At 36.9% G+C, this 25,660-nt stretch overlaps 4 protein-coding genes across 5 annotated transcripts in view; 3 read left to right on the top strand and 1 right to left on the bottom strand.

Annotated features, from left to right (window-relative positions):
• The window catches only part of LOC106132185 (bridge-like lipid transfer protein family member 1), a 63,928-nt gene extending 54,885 nt beyond the window's left edge, over positions 1–9,043 (top strand). Inside the window, exons 47-55 of the mRNA XM_060954609.1 lie at positions 166–368; positions 1,070–1,223; positions 1,743–1,852; positions 2,242–2,400; positions 2,618–2,815; positions 3,431–3,682; positions 4,509–4,639; positions 5,383–5,495; positions 5,695–9,043. Of these exons, the coding sequence (XP_060810592.1) occupies positions 166–368; positions 1,070–1,223; positions 1,743–1,852; positions 2,242–2,400; positions 2,618–2,815; positions 3,431–3,682; positions 4,509–4,639; positions 5,383–5,495; positions 5,695–5,878 (1,504 nt within the window). The 3' untranslated portion in view covers positions 5,879–9,043. The remainder of the gene's footprint in view (positions 1–165; positions 369–1,069; positions 1,224–1,742; positions 1,853–2,241; positions 2,401–2,617; positions 2,816–3,430; positions 3,683–4,508; positions 4,640–5,382; positions 5,496–5,694) is intronic.
• A 483-nt stretch (positions 9,044–9,526) lies between these two features.
• Positions 9,527–17,394, bottom strand: LOC106132208 (ubiquitin-like-conjugating enzyme ATG3). The gene is made up of 7 exons (XM_013331565.2): positions 17,147–17,394; positions 16,440–16,628; positions 15,640–15,753; positions 15,079–15,231; positions 13,953–14,111; positions 13,280–13,407; positions 9,527–12,347 (listed from the first exon to the last, which is right to left on the bottom strand). The coding sequence occupies exons 1-7, from the start codon at positions 17,216–17,218 to the stop codon at positions 12,194–12,196; spliced, it is 969 nt and encodes a 322-aa protein (XP_013187019.1). The 5' UTR covers positions 17,219–17,394; the 3' UTR covers positions 9,527–12,193.
• Positions 17,395–18,399: 1,005 nt separating this feature from the next.
• LOC132904419 (uncharacterized) lies at positions 18,400–20,992 on the top strand. Its single transcript, XM_060954737.1, has 2 exons — positions 18,400–18,638; positions 19,883–20,992. The coding sequence occupies exons 1-2, from the start codon at positions 18,475–18,477 to the stop codon at positions 20,781–20,783; spliced, it is 1,065 nt and encodes a 354-aa protein (XP_060810720.1). The 5' UTR covers positions 18,400–18,474; the 3' UTR covers positions 20,784–20,992.
• Positions 20,993–21,526: 534 nt separating this feature from the next.
• On the top strand, positions 21,527–25,492 carry LOC106132188 (mitochondrial fission 1 protein). 2 transcript variants are annotated; one of them, XM_013331543.2, is made up of 5 exons: positions 21,527–21,733; positions 21,807–21,920; positions 22,214–22,384; positions 22,987–23,123; positions 23,976–25,492. In XM_013331543.2, exons 1-4 carry the CDS (start codon positions 21,689–21,691, stop codon positions 23,107–23,109), a joined length of 453 nt encoding a protein of 150 aa, XP_013186997.1. In that variant the 5' UTR covers positions 21,527–21,688; the 3' UTR covers positions 23,110–23,123; positions 23,976–25,492. The 2 variants fall into 2 exon arrangements, with proteins under 2 accessions (XP_013186997.1, XP_060810727.1); XM_060954744.1 differs by lacking the exons at positions 21,527–21,733; positions 21,807–21,920 and adding an exon at positions 21,971–22,102.
• Positions 25,493–25,660: the final 168 nt, after the last annotated feature.

Genomic DNA, 25,660 nt, shown 5'->3' with positions numbered 1-25,660 from the left:
ATTGACGACCAGTAATAGTCTTCTACCAGCTGTACATATATCTAAACATTTAGTTTTCTCTTTAATAATCCCACCGCTGCCACCATATATTGTTATTCAATATTTGGTGGCAGCGGTGGGATTATCTTCAAAATTCTTACTTAAAATGGAAATATTTGTCCCCAGACCTGCCATAATCCTGACTCACGGAACACTAAGCTGGCAGCAGTTACAAATCCTGATGAGTCGCAGCACCACTCCAGACCTGCTGAAGATGCAGCTGAAGCTCGAAGAGTTCTTCACGCAGCAGTTCAAGTCCAGCAAGCGCGTGTTCAGCTCGCTCAACAACCAGAACGGCAGGAAGGAGAGGGGGAAAGATCGGAGGGAGGGTGAGTTTTTATACTTAATTGGTCACATTTTTAGGCAAATGTTTTCTTATCCCTACTTATCTCTATTTGTGAATATTTAAAGCTTAAACAAATCAAATGTCATACACCTTTTACATTATAAGTTGTAATATATTCGAATTCAAATCACTTATTGAAAAGGCTCGAAAACTATTTTCGTCTCGTATGAGGGTTTCTCATTAAAACAGTTCGTCATTGTGTTGCATTATCCATACAAAGTTCACTCTCATTTTAAAGAATGATTTTTATGTCGAGAAACTGGCTTTTAAGCCAAGATACTAGTGCAGGGATAAGTGAATTTTTTTTAATACTATTTATATGTTACGAGTGTCAGACAAGATGGTGCGCTAATTTTTCCTGCACTTATATCATGACCATGAACATTAGATTCATAAACATAAACATAAAAAATATTTTCCACCAGACCGTTTAGTTCAAGAAACCGCCGCTTCGGCAATATACCGGCAACATATAAAAATCTAAAAAGGCGCAAATAAAACTTCGTCGACCACATATCAGCAACATATAAAATTCTTACATATCATAAGCAAATCTTCTACGGATTTGAACATAGACAATATTGCATCGAAGTTTTATTTGTTAATATTTAGATGTTACCAAAAGCGGCCTTTTCTTGAGCAAAACTCCAGGGGTAATATAGTTTATTTCTGTTGTGTTTGCAGCTGGATCGAGTCAAACCGGCGCAGGCGCAGCGGGCGGGGCGGGCAGCTGGCAGCAACAGGAGCTGCGTCACCACCGCCACTGGCAGACCGTGCTGCAGCTGGTGGCCGGCACGCGGCTCTCCACGCTGCCCACCACACTGCCGCACGGTCACTGACACACACACACATACATATAGTGACGTCTGTATCCCTTGCGGGGCGCACAGAGACAACAACAGGAGCTGCGTCACCACCGCCACTGGCAGACCGTGCTGCAGCTGGTGGCCGGCACGCGGCTCTCCACGCTGCCCACCACACTGCCGCACGGTCACTGACACACACACACATACATATAGTGACGTCTGTATCCCTTGCGGGGCGCACAGAGACAACAACAGGAGCTGCGTCACCACCGCCACTGGCAGACCGTGCTGCAGCTGGTGGCCGGCACGCGGCTCTCCACGCTGCCCACCACACTGCCGCACGGTCACTGACACACACACACATACATATAGTGACGTCTGTATCCCTTGCGGGGCGCACAGAGACAACAACAGGAGCTGCGTCACCACCGCCACTGGCAGACCGTGCTGCAGCTGGTGGCCGGCACGCGGCTCTCCACGCTGCCCACCACACTGCCGCACGGTCACTGACACACACACACATACATATAGTGACGTCTGTATCCCTTGCGGGGCGCACAGAGACAACAACAGGAGCTGCGTCACCACCGCCACTGGCAGACCGTGCTGCAGCTGGTGGCCGGCACGCGGCTCTCCACGCTGCCCACCACACTGCCGCACGGTCACTGACACACACACACATACATATAGTGACGTCTGTATCCCTTGCGGGGCGCACAGAGACACCAGTCTTTAAAAGGCTGATAGGCCACGTTCAGCTTTTTGGCTTGATGTCACATGACATGTAGTCACGGTCAGTTATTGATACAACTATGTCATCTTCCTCCTGGCTTTTGGTCCCGGTTGCATCCTCACCTCTCTGAGAAAAACCCGGGGTATGCCAGCAACCATAGATCCTGGATTGGGTGAGTCAGGTTTTTACACGAAGAAAGATGAAGTCAGCCTATTAAAGGGATACTCATTTATTTTACTTTCGCATGTCGCCTGTTCAGTTATAAAAGTGTATGAATCTATCTTATGTGACATTTTAACTTGTTCGTTATTCTTTAGGCACAATACTCGGCGGAACAATGGAACTCCAAGGCACCAACATATCTCTAGCTTGCTTCCACGGCAACAGCTTCAAGGCCAAGTCCTGGGCACTCTTCAGCTTGAAAGACCCTTGCATCAGCTTCGCCACGGAAGCCCAGCAAGTGGCTAATGATGAAGGTAAGAAAAATTAGATCCTCCTCTGTTTTTGGAGTCGGTTAAAAAATTAAAGAAAGTACTACTTGAAAAAATACTATTTACTCCATGACCTTGGTCACAGGCGTAACTCGGTCTCTTCCTGAGAGTCGGAAGACTTGTACTCACCTTACAGTTGTATCCAAAATCGAGCCGAGCCAGAGCTTGGACAGATTTTAATTTTAAATGGTTTTAATTACAGATGAGCTAGAAGTTCACGTGGTACAAAGCCTAACGGCCAGTCTAGGAAGCGCCCTGAACACTACCGGCGCGGCCGCAGCGGGAGGTCACCAATCAATGGCCACCGTGTGCCGCATGACCCGTGCCCTTTTGTTCCCGCCGCAGTTTAAGACATTAAGGGAATGGTTCCATTATGCGTTCGCCAACAGCGAGATAGATGGTAAGTGTCTATTTATTACGACCAGCTTAAGTAGATCTGCGAGTTATATAAACTTGTTCGTGGCGGGAGGTCACCAATGACCTGCGTACTTTTATTCCCGTGGCAGTTTAAGACATTAAAATAATGGTTCCATTCTGCAGTCGTCCGTCAACATCGAAATCGATGGTGAGTGTCTTTTGCCAGTCTGAGTAGAACCGTAGGTTCCACTATCTCAGTCGCAGCGAAAGGTCACCAGTGAATGGTCGCAGTTCAAGACGCTACAAGAGTGTTTCCATGACGCTTTCGTTAAGAGAAAGGTAGATGTCGTGAATGAATCTGTATTGACGACCAGCCTGAGTAGAGAGAGTAGAGGTCTACTATCATAGCCGCGTTGTTGAGGTCACCAGTTGATGATTTCAATAAAACTCAAAATACGCGCGGGTTTTTTAATTTTTTTCTTATATCTGGCCATCTGCAATGCTAAAAGCGAGTTACTTTATATATACCCATACAAAGTAAATTTTTGTAAAGTTATTGTTTTTAGTATTTTCGATATCAACAGGAAACAAAATACTTGATCTTTATGAATATTTACTAAAACAGTTTGACGAACAACCGCCATTTTACCCCCGACAGCGATAGAAACGTTCCCGTCACTGGAACGCGAGCCATCCACCTCTGGCGCGGGCAACACTAACAGCACGGAGCGCGAGCGGTCCGCCGACCGGTCGGCCGAGCGGTCGGGCGAGCGATCGGGCGAGCGGGGCGGCGAGCGGGCGAGCAAGGCGGCCGACAAGCATCAGCGCGAGGTGATCTTCGCGCTGCCGAGCTTGCAGCTGCATCTCAGAACGCAGCATATGCAGAGGAGCGAACCGCCTACAGATACCGGTCAGTTTTATGGTCCACATATTTTAAGCCGGATATACATTACCAAAATTAGTTGCATGGCATTTGTTTTACAAAAAATATGCGCATAGCACGAATCTACTCCAGTTTCACAAAAGTAAGGAATGCATTGTAATACTGAATATTTTCACGTGAAATTACTGGTCAAATTAGTTTTATCAAACTAATTTAAAGCCACTAATTTCGTAATGTAAATCCGGCTTTAAGAGCACAGTTCAATTGTTACCGTATTATAGACCATACATTTGTAATCTACTAAATGTTACTATAATGTCATTTTTTTATGGGCAATAAAGATAATTCGTGATGTATTGTAAGCTTGTCGCGAGAGATCGACAGTGATGCAAAGACGCTACGAAAAAGAAAATGATATTTTTTTGGATCTAGAATAGTAAAATGAAGAAAAGTTCATTTTTGTTTGCGCACTTGAAAAAAAAAGAAATAATGTCTATTCGACCGTATTTTTATGAAGGTGTGTAACGGCATATCTCCTGTATCCTAAACGAATAACTGGCATCACTCGCGGATTTCAAGCGTTTTCAAAGCGAACACGCCGCGTGTAAAACGCTTGCAATCGGCCAGTGTGGCAGAGCCCTTACAGCATGAGATCGAAATAGTTTATATAACATACCAGTACCCGGTTGACCGAGCTTTGCTCGGTCTACCAGAGATGGCGCTAATATAGTTTCTTAAAACGCGGTTTTTAAAATGTTTATATATCTTGGGAACCGAGATAAATATATTAATTATAATATTAACCGATTAAATATAAATATATTAGATATGTTATGTGACTACGTTCTTTCAGACGAGAAGCCCGTGGTGGAATGCAGCTTTATCACGGAGTTCGAGGACCACATCTTCGTGTCGGTGGACGCGGAGGCGTTCCTGTTTCTGCACGATCTCATCTCTTCTTACATCAAGGAGAAAGACAGAGTTGTGAGTACATTGAAGTCTATTTTTTTTTATAAAATTTGAATGTTTATCGAATTTATATTTTTGGAATAAGGCTTTGGTTAATATGTCGTGATAGGGGTGAGGAATCATTTGATGATTATTATGTATTTGTGACGATCTTTTTAGAAAAGATTTAAGGCTTATCATACATATAATTGGAGGGCTCTTAATACATGGTTAACTTTCTCTGTGCTATGATATTGTCTTTACCACAGAAGTATCTACATAGGTATAATGTGGAAGCCAAACAACGCCTTAATAATAAATTCAGATTTTTTGATTGCGATAAATTTTTATCCGATTGGTCTTTTTAGATAAGGAAAAAGGATTAATAAAAAAAATCTAGGTCATGTTTTCTTTTAGATTTTTTTAAAAACTAAACATGGCTTACAAATTGTATTGTTTTATCTTGTTAGTTTAAATACTTGATACTATTAATCGATTGTAAATTTTCGCGTTCCATTTTTAAATAATACAAGTATTAAACGCGTACGCAACTTACCATAATTATACCTCGTATAATATATATAAATAAATATATACGGGACATATTACACAGATCAAGTTAGCCTTGAAGTAAGTTCAAGACCTGTGTTACTAACTACTAACTCAACGATACTATATTTTATAATAAATTCTTATACATATAGATAAACATCAAAGACCCTGGCCAATCAGAAAAAGTCCTTTTCTCATCATGCCATAATTTTAATCGTGTCCTGTAGACGTCCGGCGGCAGCAAGGCGACGTGGGCGGAGGCGGGCGCGGGCGCGGGCCGGCCGCCGCTGGACTTCCGCGACTACCGCTGCGTCACGTGGCACCTCGAGCCCACCGTCAGGTAACCAAACAAATTTGGATAATTTTATTGTTGACCTATTTTTTTTTTACCTGTTTTTCACAATAAAGATGTCTGATTTGATTTGATTTGGTCCTTGAAAATTTGACGTGTAAATTTGTGTTAAATAAAAATATAACAAACACACATATGTATAACACCCTTAGGTATACATACTACAGCTAATTCCTCCACCTTCCAGGTTGCTATCGTGGGCCGGCAAGTCCATCGAGCCGTACGGCGTGGACTACATCCTGCAGAAGCTGGGTTTCAGCCACGCGCGGACCACCATCCCCAAGTGGCTGCAGCGGGGAACCCTGGATCCTTTGGATAAGTTGCTCTCTCTAGTTCTACTAAGACTGGTCGCTATTGTACCACAAAAGTGATGTGGAAACGATCTTGTTGTGTAGGAAACAAAGACTATTTTTCATTGATAGGTCAGTGGCAATTCTGTCAGAATAGTAGTATTAATAAGTAATGCTACTGTACTTTAAATGATACTGGATGTGACTTAAACTTAAGCAAACCGATATGTGACTCACTTTACCTATGGTGGCTCCATCTTGCTGAAAATGTACTTCAATTACTCGTCGATGACCATTTCAATTTTAATGCTACGAAGAGCCTATAATAACTATGAATAAGTTGATCTCTCTGGTTATATTTAGATTGAATAGCTGGCAGTAAAATAAATTGAAATAGCTATTATTCTATATAAACGTTATGACAACATTTTTTGAAAGAAATAATCTGATTGGCTGGAGTAAGATCAGTAGTAATCGTGTCAGTTAAGTAGTTATCTATGACTAAATGTTTATTAACTTGACTGATTTACACACACTCCTATAAGAGTTATACCCTGACGTTTGAACCCAGTTGAAGTTGTAGCTTTAGCTTCTAAACGTTCACATTGGTCATAACTTATGTAATAATTATAATAAATTCTTACAATTTGAAATACGATGAATGGTTATATCGACTTATAATTTTCCTTGATGTATTAAAAAGCGAATATTTCCTACGACTATGACTACGAACTTATAATAATTGTTGTTCTATAACATTAACTTTTGATATGTGAAGCAAATAATCAACTTAGATTCTTCTAATTCAAAAATTTAGACATTACACTACAGAAAAATTTACCGTAAATCACAAAATCATATTGTCTCTAATAAAATGGAAAAATTTCAAGAATTCAATTTCTCTACGATCCGTCTATAAAGTATATGATAGTGATGCAGATTAACTCGTGTATTCCAGTACAATTAATGTAAATAGAATAAAATAAATATATAATCAAATAAATAGTTAACGCGTTGACTGCTGAAATCTAAAAATCATCTCTATTAAGCAAAACAGCACTTCTAAAAATATGTGTATTGTAAAACTATTTTTGTCAGCAACAAATGTTCAACACTCATTTAATTCTTTGCGATATTTCGGAATCAGATATGAAATTAACATTATTAAATAGAATCATAATCATTTTCCTATTACCATTGTAAATGACATGTCAAAATGTCGCCCGTAAACTAATTTTGACAAAGGGAGTCCCTCCATATACAACATTCCATATATTATATTCTCCTTAAATTTTCCTTCTCTATGTGGTTTTGGCAAACCACAGACATCTAGTTTACTCTATTCTTGACAATCAGGCAGTCAACGTGTTAAATTTAATGAAAATAGGATGTTTTTTTTTTCAATTAAAATTAATATGCCAAGCACCAGTTGATTCATCATCAGCGATAAATTTTATTCAAACATATAATTTAACTTGCTTTTGCTGGGCTTCGCTCCCGTAGGAAATAGTCCCTAGCATAGCTCCCGTAGCATATGTTACTCCCGAAGGTCTATTCTATATCTGTAAGATTTCGTGACAATCACTCCTGTAGTTTTTGAGTTTATTCGATACAAACATACAAAATATATTCACTTTCTTATGAGTGAATAATTCACACCTTTGAAATTACATTAGAATTCTTCTTCTAGCAACAAATAAAATATGAACTCCCTTTTTTACGTTAAAAAATATGAATGATCGTGATAACTGGCGCTTCGCATACACAAAAATTATGATTGTACCTAATACTAGGTAAGTAGTTAAAAAATAATAATAATAAATGTGCTGCACAATGCCTGCACTCAAAATAAATAAAATAAAACATTTGAAAAATCAATTACGAACTGACAAATTGTATCACGAAAAATTAGTTTAGCATTGTTTAGTAATACCTTAGCTAAGAATGAATAAGCTATTCGGCCTAGCCATTTTGAAGATAAACAAACTAATTTCCTATCTTATCAGGCGAAAATCGAAGTGAGGTATGAGCGGTTTATGGACAAAGTATAGACATGCCACCTTTTTGAATAAAATTATATTTCGCGTGCTGTACCAACGTGTCTGTGGTGAGTCGTGACCAATAAGTTAGATTTTGATCTATTTTGGGGAAAAGACTTTTATTATTGATTACAAGTTTGAAATACTTTCATTGATTTATTTTTAATCAAATTATAATGTGGTTTACTTATATTATTTAGGTTTTATCAAAATGTGATGTTTTCTGAATGCGACATGTAAATGATATAAAAATTTGATGTACCTAATTTGAGTTATCAATTGTATTATAATTGTCCCGATCGCAAGCGCAAATCGATTCATTTTTGAGGAAAAATCTTCCTTTCGCTGAAACCCTGCCCTGAAATCTTGTTTGTTTATGAGAGTATTTATTTCGTGGTGGACTTTTCTGTGATCAACAATGGTTATAAATTTTTTTCAATCGTAGTTCAATTGATAGCTACATTATGCTACATAAATATCCTTATGGGGAATATTCATGATATGAGGGAATGCAGCCCTCCGGTGGCATGTATGGTGACGGTCTATTTTGAGGAGGGTCCAGTTATCAAATGTTAGATGTCTGAGTTGTATTTGACATATAATTTATTTTAATTTTGATGTTACCAAAGGAAACTTATTTTAGAAAAATTGATGTAAATATTTGTTGTACCTGGCGAAATTGTTTGGCGTTTATATTGATTATTATATTTTAATGTTTTGCAAACAGACACAGCCTAGTTCAAATCTCTTTATAATTAGCTTAACTAAGCTTCAAAATATTGTTAGCCTTAAAAAGTTGGCCTCACTTCCTAATACAAATCTATTTCTGCGCTAAAAATTTGCAAAAATCGATTAAGTTTCCACTAAGTTTTATTTTAATTTTAATCCTTGTCACATGTACAAGTTATGTCTGAACTAGGTTGTATTTATTGCAATTATCGATATTATCTTGATATTAAAAAAATATATATTTGCATCACAATATAAATAAAATATTTATAATTTCTAAGTTTACCCTGTATAGAGTTCCAGTTATTTTGCTAGTGTTGTATATTTTTTGTATATTAGTGTAAATGAGCAACTATATGAAAATAGTGGGCTTCTTACAGTGTACTGATTATGTATATTATATTTTATTATGAACCAAGGTGATTTGTACATAATGAACGTGATTATTATTGTATGAATAAAATCGTATGGGAACCAATTGTGTTGCGTTTTAATTTTTTTTTTCCATCATGGCGAAGAGAACTTTTCTGGTAAACCCCGGAGTAATTTCGTGACATCTTCAAATAATGAATAATGGCGTTTGCCTTTTATCTTGCATTTAAATGCTTTACTGCCTATGGTCCCTGGCAGGTACCATTGGAATTATTTTACCCGTGGTCCCTGAATTTGTCAGCTCCATTTTCTTCACTATCAAATTCAAAAGAAAATTCCTCGTAAGTTTTTAACTTTTTTAAATTTCAAAAATGGAATTATGTTTAGAATGATATTACATTTCATACATCAAAGTGGTTTTAGTCTATTTTATGCCTGGGTATTCTATTCCCGATATTTTCTGTGTGGCCCTCGTATATCTGTGCGTCTCGTATATCATTCAAATCAGTCCAGCGGTTTAGCTGTGAAAACGGAACAGACAGACAGAATTTCGCTATCAGTAAGCGGGAAAGTTCAATAAAACAATAGATTATAGCAAAATATTTTTAAGAAAATAACTTTAAACAAAACTTAATAACGCATAATATATGTAGCTTGAGTAATATTGTACAAAATATCTAAGAACTAAATATAACACTAGAAAATAAAATTATCACCAACGGCTATTGGTCGAAACGATCCTATGGCAAGTCGGTGTGACTCACTCCAACATAGATTCTTTTGATTTACTTAAGATGTGCTTTAAAATTTTAAATAACTTTATTCTTGCGAAAGATTATCGATCTGCAGTAAGTTCGCAAAAATAAACAGTACGTTTAATCGGCAGTAGCGTATCATTACCGCTTAATAGTTCTTGCCATTTTTTGCAAAAACTTAAGTCTGAACTAGTCTAAAAAAAACTTAACCGAGTAGCTTCTGTTAAGTTTTTTTAGACTAGCACTACTAGCCTACTGGACTAGCGCACATTCCTACAAAAATAACTACAAAATTACGAAACACATCTTACGTACAATAAAAATTATGAAATACATATATTTATAAAACGGGAGATAAGCATTGGAGTGCGGGCGTAGTTACATTTACTCTATGGCTTTTTGGGAATGTTTCCTAAACATTGTACTGGACAGACTTTGTCTCTTGTCTTAATATAAAGAAGTTGACACAAAATTACGACAGACCAAAAGTTAATAACAAACAAAATTATACATAGAACAGAATAGTTAAATATGATTATTGAAGTACATTTATACAAAAGAATACAAAATGCTTTTTGTATAAAAATGCGTTACACAAGGACTAAAGTGTAGCAGAAATGACGTAACGCTGTTAAGGGGCGGTTCCATTTGCCAATTATGACAAGTTAATGTCTCAGGATTGTGCTTGCGGAAACGCACCTTAACACTGCGTGGCCAACGCATAATAATTATATATTTCTAATATAGCTTACATTATGATAAAATAACTGAGATGAGCACGGCGAATGTTGTCAATTGAGCATTTAACAATCATTAACATTTATATTTATTTACCAAATTCATATATATACCCAGCTTACAAATATAAATCAGTATATAACAAACTTTAGCACAGTGCTGCTTATTTCAATAAAAAAAGATCCGCGAGGAGGCAAATTGTGAAAAGGTTAAGGCGTGCACAATATATTAATCTAACTAACAATAGTAAAATGGGGCTAGTACTTTTACTTTTGGGATGTTGCAGTTTTTATGTAATTTCTAGATTTATTATATTACATATTCGCCTTAAGCTAACGCTAACTCTTGCCGGTGGAGTTAAGTGAAGCGTCCTTCATTCATCTCTTTTCTCTGCAATTGTTTTTTATATTTCTTGTTCAATTCAATCGAACAATGAAAAGTATGACTTACAGCGTCGCTGCCAGTACATCGCATCCGACAACGAACTCTCATAATCTTTGCACTTAATAGGGCGGGAACTGCATAAGGCCTGAGCACACAAAAAGCAGGTCAGAAGCAGCGCAATTTGAGAGCGGGCGCGCGCCAATTTGTGATACAAGAAACTCTTCAATGTCGTCACACTGCGGCACGGCGGTAGAGCAGTACGAGCCCGAGTTTAAATTTTGTGCAACGAGTTGATGCTTGCCCATATAGGCTTGTTTAGACATTAAACAAATATCATATTCCCTTTTTAAATTGCAAGTGGCATTTATAAATAATACAGGTTATAAAGGCGCACATAACGTGCCTTTTTATCTGACATTTAAAATCATGTTACAATGATCCGTACTCACCGAGCGACGTCAGAGATCAATCAAATAAAGGTACTACGTTTTCGTGCGCATTTAATACCTGTATTATTTATAAATAATGCAGCGAGGAAGTCTAACATCATTTGAAAGTGGCAACTTCAAGCACGCAGACACGTTTAAACAAGCCGTGCAGTTCCCGCTCCACAACATAGATGGCACTAACGTCGCCACAAACATCACAGCCGTAACCGTGCTCCAAGCTAGACAGTGAATTCTAAAAACTAGTGTTGCCGCTCGATAGTCAACCATTGATAGTTTGAGAAGAAAAAAAATAGTACAGTCAACAGCATATTAACCTATCCAAACTTCACTGCAAGGATCTATAACCGCTTGTGACGTCATGACGTCCGGGTCTCCCCGGCGCCCCTCTCCCAAGCCGGGAACCCCGGGGTTCACCTTTTGACTATCAGCATTCACCAAGTTAAGAAGCTTTCTATTCTCTAGCGGCTACTTGCTGGATCTCGTGACTATACCCAAACCCACGACCTCTCTTTACCTTTAAAACTAGTCCAAATAAAGTTGCTCTTTATTCTATAAATTTTTTAATCATCTCTTGTTTCTCTTACCTGCGACGTTTCACTAAAACGCCACACGTCTAAGTAAGCTTTGCATGCAGGGTAACTTGATATGTCTTTGACTGTACCTATCCATAGTTATCGATATTATCGATGCTAGTGATGCCATTCGAATATAAAACTATCGATAAAGATATTATAGACCATAGTCTTAAGCGCCATCACTGTTCTAATCATTTAAATACCATTGATAGTTGACAAAAACGGCAATCTTTGCCTATCCAAATAATAGATAACATCTGATAACTTTCGGATATTCAAACTATCATTAGTATCGATGCTACTGTTAGCCTATCGACATTACAGACATAGTTTTTGGCAACACTATTAAAACCTACTAATTGATAGAGAAGTTTTGCGTGAAATCATACTCTATGGTCGGAATGACAGTCTGAACGAACTTCAGGAACACTATGAGGTAGGAATGCACGCCCATCTCACCGCCGCTCTCCGTTACAGTTTCTATGATTTTTTTCATAACTTCCGCGTGCCTGGAACAAATGTACATTCATACATATAATCACCTGCGGATTAGACAGAGCGAATAGTTTTTAAAAGACTGATACGGTCACGTTCGGCTGTTTGGCTTAAAGATTCAAATAGTGACGGGTTGCTAGCCGCATAAGAAGGATCCCAAGTTTATAAGCCCATTGTCGCCTTTTACGACATAAATATATATACTTTTTTTTAAAATATTATTAGATTTATAAGACTTAAGCAAGTGTAAATGTAAATAAAAGAAAGCACAACGCTAGACGAAGTTATCTGGATGTTCTGATTAAAGGTCAAGTCTCAAGAGTGCCCTAATTGAACGAGATTATAAATCATTTTTTAATGTGAACGAAACAATAAAAATTAGCAGTGATCGTGGTCAGTGGAAAGATATCTTCTTCCTCCTGGCTTTGTCCCGGTTGCATCCTCACCTCTCTGGAGAGGAGCCCGGGGTATGCCTGCAACCATGAATCCTAGATTCGGTGATTCAGGTATTTACACGAAGCGACTCCTCATCATTCAGTCATTGGTAAATGGCCGAATTGGGATTTGAACCTGAGCCTTTTTTACCGATGCGACCAATGGGTCGAATCGGTAAAAAAGGCTCAGGTTCAAAATCGAACAAATCGAATGCGATTCGACGAAAGAACAAAGATAGATCTTCAAGGATTTATAGTAAACGGTAATCCATTTTACTAATTAAGCGATCCAATCCGACAACCATTTGCTATTTCGCTTTTAATTCTAACATGAAACGGGACAGCGATAGTTTATCGCGCGACAAAAACGGCGTCGCGCGTTCCCCGCACCAGGGACTGGATCACGTTCTCAAAAGCGCACCCCGGGGCTCCTTTCCATGGAGATGAACCGGGACTGACACCAGAAGAAGGAGGAGGACTAAGGCAATCCATCCTAAAGTCCAGCGACTGACCTGCAGGGGTGCACGGAGGCCATGCTGGGCCCGGAGAGGTGCGGGTGAGACTCCATGGTCACCGTCTTCTTGGCGTGGTCCTGGGACACGTCCTCGTACATCTGGTCCACTGTCAGCAGCGTGCGGTTCTGTTGGCAAACCCAATTTTTTTTTTTTGTCTGTTCTTATATGTATTTGTTTTGCAATTTTATGAAAGCAGGTGTATCAAAAGTGACGTTTTTATAAGATGATTTGTAATCGGATATTACGTTAGTCTTTGTATTAAGTATATGAGAGATATGCATATTTGAGAGAACCAACATGAATCATGAGTTCATATAAGTAGTGACAGGGTGCCAGCCCATCGCCTATAAAAAGAATCCCAAGTTTATAAGCCTATCCTTTAGTCGCCTTCAACGACATCCATGGGAAAAAGATACGAGTGGTCCTATTCTTGTTTCGTCATGTATCGAAACTAGAATAGGACCAATCACGCTTTTTTCCGGATAGGCATAGACTATATCTTTAGACATAGTCTTTTTATTCCATTAGTGCCGGAAACCACACGGCGACGCGAAAAGACTTTAGAAATAAACAGATAACGTACCGCCTTTGTACCATTTTTACTGTTTTGTATGTTTTACTCTTATAAGTGCAATAAAGAGTTTTATCTATCTATCATCTATCTTCATACCTCATCATAGCCAATGAGCCAGAGTCTAGGCGTCTGGTAGTACTTGTCGTAGGTGATGTGGAGGTCGTAGGTGCGCGTGCGCACGATCTCGTCGCCGTCCGCCTTCGGCTTGCGCTCGGGCTTCGGCTTCGAATCCTTACGCGGCGCTAGGTCAGTCGACTAATGGAAAAAAAAAGAAACGACCTTTAAAAACAATAACATGAATGAATTGACAAAAATTAGATACAAGGTATCAATTATTGACGTCAACATAACATACATACATATGGTCACGTCTATATCGCTTGTGGGGTAGACAGAGCCAACAGTCTTGATAAGACTGAAAGGCCTGACGTTCAGCTGTATGGCTTAATGATGGAACTGAGATTCAAACATTATCATTTCTCATCAAGTTCTTCTTGAAGCATATTATGTCAATTAAACACATAACAGTGATAATATTTATCACACAGAATAAACATTTATAGATGACCCTATTTAATTGAATAATTATAAACAAAATACTACATTTGATCGTTACAAATTAATTCAAAAGTTTGTAACAAAAAAGAAAAATTGTTTTATTGAATTTTGGCACAAGTATTATTTAAAATACAAGTAAAACAACTGTAATATGACTTATACTTGTCATTACCTTTTCCCACTTTTTACGTGGGGTACTGTATGTTAAGTGACTCATTCATTGCATAATAAATCATTCATTCATTCAAAAATTTGTCCTGACAGACCGGAAGAAGACTTTAGACCTAACCCTTTCAAGAGTAACAAAGGCTGTCATGAATTAATAATGTGTTCGGTACATCGACGTAATATCTATAGACCTACAATCTCGCTGACAAAGTATGCAAACCAAACAAATTCGTTCATACATTCGAAAATGGATTTTAAATATTACAATAAAGTAAGTCCTCAAATACATACAAAACTCTTCTCAGTAGAGTTAAACATTAAAGGATTGTATGCTTTATTGCAACAAATTAAGATAAAATTTTGAAAGGCGGATCTTTATCATGACGAATCTTCAGTGAATCTTGTATTAAGTTGATCGAAGGTTGGGTACAATAGAATTCAAAGCTTCTTCGGGTTTCGGATGATCGGAGTTCGGTTGCTTATAAGGTCCACTCACCGGATCCACCTCATCCAGCAGGCCCGACTCCTGGAACTGCTCCATGTCCTCCGCCTCGCCGTCTTCATCCTCGTCTTCTTCCTCATCAGGATTGCCAGCTTCCTCGCCATCGCTGTCGCCTGTGTCTGCCGCCTCCAGGGTCATCTCGCATACCTACACAAAATTAAGAAGTAATATACATATGTATATTGCCGTGTTGTTATCGGCACCAATAGAAATAAAGAATACGACCACTCCATCTCTTTCACATGGATGTTGTAAAAGGCGACTAAGGGATAGGCTTATAAACTTGGGATTGTTCTTTTAGGCGACAGGCTAGCAACCTGTCACTATTTGAATCTCAGTTCTATCATTAAGCCAAACAGCTGAATGTGGCATATCAGTCTTTTTAAGACTGTTGGCTCTGTCTACCACGTAAGGGATATAGGTCATAATCAGGTCTTTTTCAAATATCATGGGTCGTCATCAATAATCAGGTCTTTTTTATATATCATGGGCATTATTATATAATGATTTTATTATATGTTTGGATGATATTTTAAAAAGAATTACACCAATAACCTTTTCCTCCAGAGTGGGCGAGCCCGTGTTATCATAGTGGTGGGTGTCCACCCAGCCGCCATCCTCATCGTTCTCCGTTTCTATCACCTTCTCCTTATCCTCACAGTATTCAATCTGGTAAACAAACAAAAGTATTCCAATGTTAAAACCATGCTGGTGTTGTTTTTATTATATTAATTACTAGAGTACGCCCGCGTCTTTGTCCGCATGGTAACCCTATCAATCCAGCGAGAATTCCGGGATAAAAAGTAGCCTATACGTTTTTCTGGGTCTCCTCTCCAGCTATGTAGGTACCAAATTTCATCATAATCAGTTCAGCAGTTTTTGTGTGAAAGAGTAACAAACATCCATACTGACATACTCACAAACTTTCGCATTTATAATATTAATAGGATAAAACTACAGTGTAGTAAGACGCCATAATGTTCACCATCTCCCTGACTCCCGGGTGTTGTAAATTATTAAAATACATCCTCTGTGTGTGTTTGCCGTGTAAGACCACTTCATCTCATTGTCAAAAAAAGCGACTAAGGGAAAGGCTTATAAGTCTTGTCATTTACATGGCCAAATCACCATATAAGGGAATGGATGTGTTTTATTATTTTCAGCTAAACTTATTAAAGACTTGAACTAAACTATTGATTGCAATCTATTTAGCATTCTTGTAAATTGGATAAAAATAACATATAATCACGTCTATATACAGTCACAGGGTAGATAGAGCCAACAGTCATCAAAATACTGAAAGGCCACTTTCAGCTGTAATGTAATAAAAATCATAGGAGGAACAAAGGAGTTACCTGCTTGCACCTTCTATAGCACGGCACGTTTCTTGTTATGAGAAACTGTTTATCGGCTGGCAAGTAAGGTCTCACTTTGGCCTCCTCGCCCTTGGCCCATTGCCATGTTGGACAGTGGTGGACCAGGTGGTCTCCCGCAGCCACAAACTCCTCAGGCGTCAGCACCCCAGTCTCATGGAACTTAGATTCCTGTAAAATAGTCCAGTGTACTGAAAATTGTTTTGGTTACAGTATACAAAAGTGTGCACACTTTTTTGGGACTTGGAAAACTTTTATTTATTTAAAAATAGAACTTTAACTAAAAAAAATATTTAGTGCAAGGGCAATACTTATTTCTAGAGAATTTTTTCCAGTAGGCCCACGACAATTTTGTCGATTTATTTTCTTATATTATGAGACTCTTGATATAGTTTAGGTTAATGACACAATAAAAATTTAAAAAAATTAGATTAACATAAAATAGACCAAGTTAATATTTTAGGTCGTTAATGATAAAACCTACCTATTGCATAGTTTTGAGCAAGTCACAAGCAGTTTTTAAATCGAAAGTATTAGTTTTACAAACAAAAAATCTGCCTGATTAATCATAACATTCAAGAATAAGGGCTAGTAAATAGATAATCGTTTGTTATTGTAAGCACACAATGACTGCGATTTGATAGCAATGTACCAAGAACCCACGAAAAGTTGACGAAAACAAAGCTTACCTTCAGAACAGGCGTCAAATATCCGGCCACCCCGAGAGCAGTACCTTTTACCGTATTTATTACACTTTGCATGGTGAAAAACTAAAGCGAAAATTATAATTTGTTTGAAAATCTCGTAAGAGATCCAATTATTAGCTGGTTTTTTTAAATATTTACAACAGAATTTTATAAATTAAGATTCGAATGATTAAGCTATGTGAGAATCATCAATCAACGAAAATAATAAATTTCACTGTCAGTTGTCCGTCTAAAAACTGTCAGTGTCAAATACTGTCAATTGAAGGGATTATTTTTTATGATAATATTTTTTTAATAAGGGATGGGCGTATTTACGGGACCAGGTTTTGACTTATAACTCACTTCAACACATTAGTTTAAGTACATTAGTTTGAATACTAACCAATGCTCTTACGGTGAAGGAAAACATCGTGAGGAAGCTTTTATTTGTTGCTTTGGGGATTTTAATCAGATGGGCTCTATATATTTCTCTGACTATTTCGGGAATATTTCTCTGACTCGTTTTTCTAATACTTACTTAAATAAAAAAGCGCTTCAAAAAATATTGAAATATATTGTTAATGATATTATAAGGAACACAATCACGTGTTTAACATTAAAACACTTGAAGTATTATTTTATCCATGTGGACAATTGGACTTTAATTTTAACGATTATTATTTTTGTGTTATTAAATTACTTAAAATGTATTATACTAGTCGGACAGCTCAGTGGGCGCTCCAAGCGAGTTACAGAAAAAGAGAAAGACCGCGTGACTGGCAAGAGATTGCGAATTTACGTCCTTTTTTAAAATTTTAATTGCCAAATGGTGCGTTTATGTTATGACGATTGGATACCTGATCGATTTTATTTCTATTGAGATAAAGTTCCATTTTAGTTTGCGCAATTTGAAAGATTATAAGATTTCCTACTTAAGTACTTGTTACAAGATATGTTGGTAAACAATTTTTTGGTGTGGATTTATGGCTGATTTTTTCAGTAAACGTTTTCGTCCCTTACACCCCTTTCACACGGCAGTCCAGTTTTGCAGGATCGGCTTTTTACGGTATCCTGCTAAACTGGACGCTGTGTTCACATGGCAGTTCAGTTTTGCAGGATTCAGTAAAAAGCTGGTTCCGCAAAACTAGACTGCCGTATGAACACGGTTGCATCCTGTTTTTTTACCATTCCTACGCCGGTTATCAGGTGAAATGGACGTAAATACTTTCCTAATTTTCTATTGGTATTGTCGGCGTCGGCAGCGAAATAGAAGATTCTGGGTTCATCCTATTCTGACACAACGCTCGAATTTGGGTATTTTTCGGAATCTTATGAGCGATTTGAGAAGAGATGAGTCAAAATTTTTCAATTATTTTAGAATGAGTATGACCACATTTGACGATCTTTTAAAAAGGGTGAATGAAGATTTAAAAAAACATGATACAAATATGAGAAAAAGCATCACACCTGAAGAAAAGTTAGCAATATGTTTAAGGTAAGAACGAAATACATATTTAAAGTTTAATATTTATTACCAAACACAATAAGTTATGTATGTATGATATTTTCACAAGATGATCGTTAATATTAATTAAATATTAGTGAAATCCGGAAAATCAGAGCTCTGCGATTCAACTGATTGTGCAGATGGCGATGACTGAACGCTGTAATGCGGTGTGAAATAACCTGCTGATTGATAAGAGTTGTTAAAAGTAGATGGTTGTTGAGAGGACCATTGGTTAAAATTGCGGCTTTTTATATTTTGCAACAAACTTATAACACCTGCTTGAAATTGTAATATTTGATCATCGTTGAGTGAAGCTAGTGTAGGAAGTAAACTTTTAAAAAATGACAAGTTACGATCTTCATTCTGCGTATTCGGCTGACTTTTCATCTGGTGATCAATGAAACTCGCCATTTTTTGATCCATTACAGAAAGTCTCTGCCTTGGTAGTACACTTCTCTTAAGTCGTTTAGCACCACCTGCAGGATTTTCTTGTCCTGGACTTCCGATAATAGGTTCATTTTCACTTTCTTCATTTTGGATAGGATTTTCCGTATCACCCTCTTCAATATCTGCAGCTTTGTTACTGCCACTGTCTTGTGTTTCAGCCGGATCCATATTTTTTTTTAAAAACAACAACTGGTCGTGATAACAGTATTTTTTGGTATTAACTGCAGCAGATCCAGATTTATTTATTTTCTTTTTCGCATTTAAACTCCTCTTCCAGCTGTCTCTTATCTGATTCCATTTTTTAACGACCATTTTAGCTGAAAAAGAAAACATAAATTATAAATAAGGGCGGAGAAAGAACCTTCAACAGCTCCAGTATTAGGTATTCTGCTATTTTTTCAAATTTCAATAATACATTTATATTTTATTGTGATATATTAAAATATCTCATAATTATTAACATTTTAATATATAATAATAAATTATAAATATATGCAAATAACTAACGATATTGGTTGAAAATTTGTATTTTGTATTTAAAAATAAATAAAGTTCTCTCGCTCGACCAATAGCATTATCTATTCGAAGCGAGTTCGATCCCAAAAAATAACAGAATACCTCTGCTGGAAATTTAGTTGTACGTAATGTTAAAAAATATTACAAGGTTATTACAAAAAAGTTTAACTGACGTTTTTAACACAATGTTTAAAAAACGTACATAGTGATTTTTTTAAATATGTGTTTAACTTTATTATAATAACACTATATATGTTTTTAATTTGCAGGTACTTGGCATCTGGGTGTTCGTACATGGATTTGCATTACGCATATCGAGTGGGAGTCTCAACAATCAACTCAATAATAGTAGAAGTAACAAACGTCATATGGAATAATTTGCATCAGGAGTTTATGAAATTGCCCGACACAAAATATGAGTGGGAACAAATTGCTGACGCATTTTATAATAAAGCTAACTTTCCTCACTGCATTGGTGCAGTTGATGGGAAGCACATAAGAATGAAGAAACCAAGTCACAGCGGTTCTATGTACATGAATTACAAGAATTTTTTTTCCATTGTATTGCTAGCGGTAGTGGATTCGAATTATAGATTCACCTATATCAGCGTAGGCTCTTATGGCAAAGAATGCGACTCCTCTATATTCAAAGAATCTACTTTCTGGAAAAGATTAAATGATGGCAGTTTAGATTTACCAGAAGCTCGTCCTCTCTTTACAGGTTTGGAATCACGTGTTCCATTTGTGATAGTGGGTGATGAAGCATTTGGTTTGCATTATAATCTGTTGAGACCCTATGGAGGAACTCATTTAGATAAAAATAAAAGGATATTTAACTATCGATTAACAAGAGCCAGACGTTATGTGGAGTGCGCGTTTGGAATATTGGCAAATAAATGGCGAATATTTCATCGTCCATTGGACGTAAGCACCAGTACAGCTATCTCGATAGTTAAAACTTGCGCCGTGCTTCATAACTATATCATGCATAATGAAAGTTCATATGCGAACATTGACAGCAACGATTCAACGATATCTTTGGAAAACGTACGTAATGAGCCAAATACACGAGGTGGACGCTGTGCTAACACAATACGAACAGAGTTCACAAATTATTTTGTTTCTGAAGTGGGAGCTGTACCTTGGCAAGACGAAGCAATACAAGGATAAACGAAATAAATATAAAAACTTACCATAGCTTTGTCTTTCTTTTTCCTCAAGTTCTTGAAAGTCTTCTCTCAAAACAATGCAAACTTCGCGCCATGCTGCAGTTCGCAAGTTGTTATCTTTATAATTTTCCAGCGTTTTATCCCATAATATAGGCCTAATTTCAATTAGTGTAATAAGAAGTTCGGGATCAATATTTGTTTGCGACATTTTTCGACGAAACACAGCAATCTCGGCGCCGCGCAAAAGAGCAATGCGCGAGCGCTACACATGTGCGGGTGACGCGGCGGGCGCGGGGCGGGGGCTGCCACCACTCCACTATCCCGCTAAAAACAGTGTCCAGCAAAAAACCGCATGCAGGAAGCCGTGTGAAGATTGCTATTGAAATATATGTGTGATTAAACGGGATCCCGCTTTTTACTGGACTACGGATCCAGTTTCTAGTGACAAAACCGAATGGCACAATTCGACCGGATCGGTTTTTTGCAGGATCCCGCATGCGGGATGCTCGTGTGAACGCTAGCATATAAACACATTCGCCATCAAACGGGATCCTGTAGAAAACGGGATCCTGTAAAAAACTGGACTGCCGTGTGAAAGGGGTGTTATTGTATCAAATTAGGATCTTTTTCATTTGAAAGTATTGCAAGTATTTTACAGTAGTTAGTGTTCCAAGTTGCCTGGTACGCTGTTCAAGTTTGACCCAAGACAACACATTACATCAAACGTCATACTGCTCTCACGTTGATGTCAAGTTATTTCAATGTCAGCCAGGCAGTCTGTCAAACAAACAATTTAGATTTTCTTTACGGAAACGCAGAATAATTATTTATAATTTTGATTGTAATTTTATAGTTATTATTGCTAATTAGCTATTTATTTTTGTTCCTAAATTACTTTATATTACCATGGAAGACGTGCTAGACGAAATTGTGTCTTCGGAGGACTTGCAAGTAAGTGTTGACGTAGACTCAACTTGTGTTACAAATCTTATTTACTTGTTGTAATAAATATTTTCTATTGCAGAAGTTCGAGAAAGTGTTCCACGAGCAGCTTCACCAGGGCGATGTGACACACAAGGCACAGTTTGAATATGCCTGGTGCCTTGTGCGGAGTAAATATCCTACTGACATCAGAAAGGTCTGACTCACAATGAAATTATCTTGTTGTCATTGTTTATCATGTAGGTAGATACTTACCTAATGCACCAAACAAAGAAATGTTATGAAAATTTCATCTTATACAACATATTAAGTTCTCTCTCTCATCTAGCCTAACATACTTAGTTATTTATTAGTAGGAAGAAGATGAAACTAGTTCAGGTATAATGATTCCAAAATATCCATTTTAGAAACTGCAAAATGGTTTTTCATTTTTACATCCTCTTGATCTAAACTTACTTCTTAGTGTACAAATTCCTTTTTTTTCATCAGGGTATTTTATTGCTGAAGGAATTGTTCAATTCCCACCCAGATGGGAAGCGAGACTACCTGTTTTACCTTGCCATTGGTAACGCTAGGATCAAGGAGTACAACAAAGCTCTGCATTATGTCAAAGCTTTTCTGGAAATTGAGCCGGCCAATCAGCAAGTTTTAGCATTGGAGGTGAGAACATTTGACTATTTAAAAACACCTCGGAGTATGAAATCTAAGTCTTCATTACCTGTTCTTGAAATGTGGTCTTGGTCAGGTGCTATGCTTGCCCAAGGAAAACAGTGGCAATCAATCATTTTCTTGATAATAATATTTATATATATATTTTTATTTGTTTTATTATTTACACTTTTAAGTAAACAAAACAAAACTACAGAGTAAAAGAATTAAGATTCAAAAAGGGAATGATGATTCAACATTGGAAAGCAAATATTGCTGCAACAGTAACTAAAAGTTATCACACTGCTGTGTGGTTCCTGGTACCAATAGAAAAACAATAAGATCACTCCATCTATATCCCATGGATGTTGTAAAAGGTGATTAAGGGATGGGGTTATAAATTTGAGATTTTTCTTTAAGGTGACGGGCATGTCACTATTCAAATCTCAATTCTATAATTAATCCAAACAGCTGAGCGAGGCCTATCAAGCTTTTCTTGACTGTTAGCTCTGTCTACCCTGCATGGGATATAGACGTGATTATATGTATGTATCTCCTTGACACTGAATACCCTTTTCGATAAAGTATTAATGCAAAATAAATCTTAATTGCAGAGACAAATAAACAAGCGCATGGAGAAAGAAGGTCTGCTCGGCATGGCCGTGGCCGGCGGCGCAGTGGTGGCCATCGGCGGTCTCATCGGCCTGGGCATTGCGCTCGCTTCTAGCAAGAAATAGCATTTGGCGTTTCTGTAAGTCATTTTGTTATCTATACTAATATTATAAAGCTGAAGAGTTTGTTTATTATTTTGTAAGGAGTGGCTGTGAACACAAAAAAGAAATTGAAAGAATGAAGAATTCTAAGTACTGCTTTCCATTTATGTTTTATAATCAACCATCTATACTAATATTTTACAGCTAAAACTAAAGAAATATATGTATAATATTATAAAGCTAAAGAGTTTGTTTCTTTGAACGCGCTAATCTCAGGAACTACTGGTTGGTGGAATTGAAAAATTATTTTTGCGTTGAATAGACCATTTATCGAGGTAGGCTTTAGGCTATATAACTTTACGCTGCAACTATAAGGAGCAAAGAAATAAGGGAAAATGTGAAAAAAACTGGGAAAATTATTCATCCTTGAGGGCTCAAATCGCGGGCACAGCTAGTTTTATTATAAGACTGATTTCTGACTGGCGTTAGCGAGATGCGCCCTAAAGACCAGCACGTTAAAAAAGCGCGCGCTTGACTTGCTCTGTGAATAGAGTATTACTCGTACAGGCAGTACGGCTTGATACTAACAGTGCGTTGAATTTGCGTTGCGTATGGACAGCATGGCTGAAATCATCTGAAAAATCACCTAGTGAATAATTGTCACACAGTATACAGACGTTATGTAAAATATACACATGTAATTCTTTATTATTCCATCGTGCCTACCTATGTTATGTATCTTCTTTTTAAGGAAGAAGTGATATCATACGTTAGAAGTTTTGTTTGACAATTAATCTACATTATACTCGAAACATCTAGATTTAAGTGGTTTTTAGTTATAAGGCTGATTAAAAAACAACTGAATGACAGGGCAAAACATTTCTTTCCAGAATGCACGCTATACTTGGCGTGCATTACTTCCTTAACAAGAAGAAGGATGCGCAGGATTAGACGGAGCCGACACGAATTACCGCCATCACGGTTTTAGTTATAATGTATGTATTTTGTACAAACTTGTAAATTAAAAGTGCATTGCTATTTTATACACAGCCAGCTTTGCTTTATTTACGGCTGTGGCGTGGTAGGGTCGCTATATGTTGCCAGTTTAGTCGTTTTTTATTCTAAATTTAAAAGCTAACTTTTGTCAGTGGAGTTAAATGGAGCCTATTCCATTCATGTCTTATCTTTGTTATTTTTTTTTATTTTGTTGGTATGTTGTAACGTTTACTTAGTTTTGTTGTTACATAAATAAATTTCTTTTATAAATGTGGCATAACTTTTTAAATTATAGGTTGCGCAGAGCAGACAAAACAACTTTATAGTCAGATGTAAACTTTGTCTCTTCAAGTTACAGTTTAGTTTGCATTGTATTAAGACTGCGAAATTAAATTTCTCGCTACAAAAATCGCGATATAATTGCTAAGAAGATAACTTTATAAAATGATCCAGTATAAAGTCGGTACAAATCGTGGGCAAATATTTTGTGGGTAGTTTCAAACCAGAATGCACAACAATTTTCCCAATTGGATATACATATAGTTACGTCCATATCCTTTGCGGGGTAGACAGAGCTAACAGTCTTCTAAAGTCTGAAAGGCCACTTTTAACTGTATAGCTAATACTTATATGTAAAAGATATACATTTTTCATATCTTTTATTTATCACAGATGATCTGTATATAAGTTATTCAGTATACTTTACATGGACTGCTTATTTAATATTTGCCTTGATTTGTTATGGCTTCATACAGTAAGGCTTAATACTGAGAGGCTAAAACTTGAATTAGGATAAACGTTAATATTTTTAAAGTTCGCACCGTTTTTCACTTTGCGCCAAGGTTTGTGTTTTATTTAGTTTAGTAGCTGATAGTTGGGTAATTAAATTATTGATTTCAATTCCAATTTTAAGTATAATAATGGCAAAATTATTGGCTTAAACTAAGAATGAAGTCTTAATCAAAAAACATGTGTTATTCCTATTTAACATCAAGTACATGACAATATGTAGCTATCCACGTGAATATAGTACATATATTAGTATGTGTGGAGCTTATTAATAATATGATGATTACTTTTATAATATAATGTCATTTTGGTATCGATTTCGAATCTGATAGTAACCACAAAAATGACATTTAAAAAAATACACACTTTATAAGTTAAATGAACAATTGGAATGGCAACATTATAGTAATTTTAGACAGAAGTGGTAAAACAGCGTAGCGCCAAATATAGTTTGTTTAAATTGTAGTAAGAGTATATTTGTGATAATGTTCTGTATTTATTATTCCCTAGCTTTAGGCACAACGTTAATTTAAGCGCATGAAAGTTTAATATGTTATTAAAAAAATTAAATATTTGTCAATGTGATTCCATTTGAATAAATTTGTTTTTTTGTTTTAGATAATATTTGTTTCATGAATAGAATCACCCCATATAAAAAAAGTGATTTTAACTAAACTTCTCGTATTTCTTGGGATTTGAACAGGTTTAATCGGAATTTAAGGCAAAGGTTTTTTTATTGGTGACGAGTGTTACCCGGAACCCATGAATGTCGTAAAAGGCGACTAAGGGA

This window comes from Amyelois transitella, chromosome 2, assembly GCF_032362555.1.
Source record: "Amyelois transitella isolate CPQ chromosome 2, ilAmyTran1.1, whole genome shotgun sequence".
NCBI classification, from domain to species: domain Eukaryota; kingdom Metazoa; phylum Arthropoda; class Insecta; order Lepidoptera; family Pyralidae; genus Amyelois; species Amyelois transitella.
The sequence above is the reverse complement of the archived record's forward strand: the minus strand, read 5'-3'. Positions and strand labels throughout refer to the sequence as shown.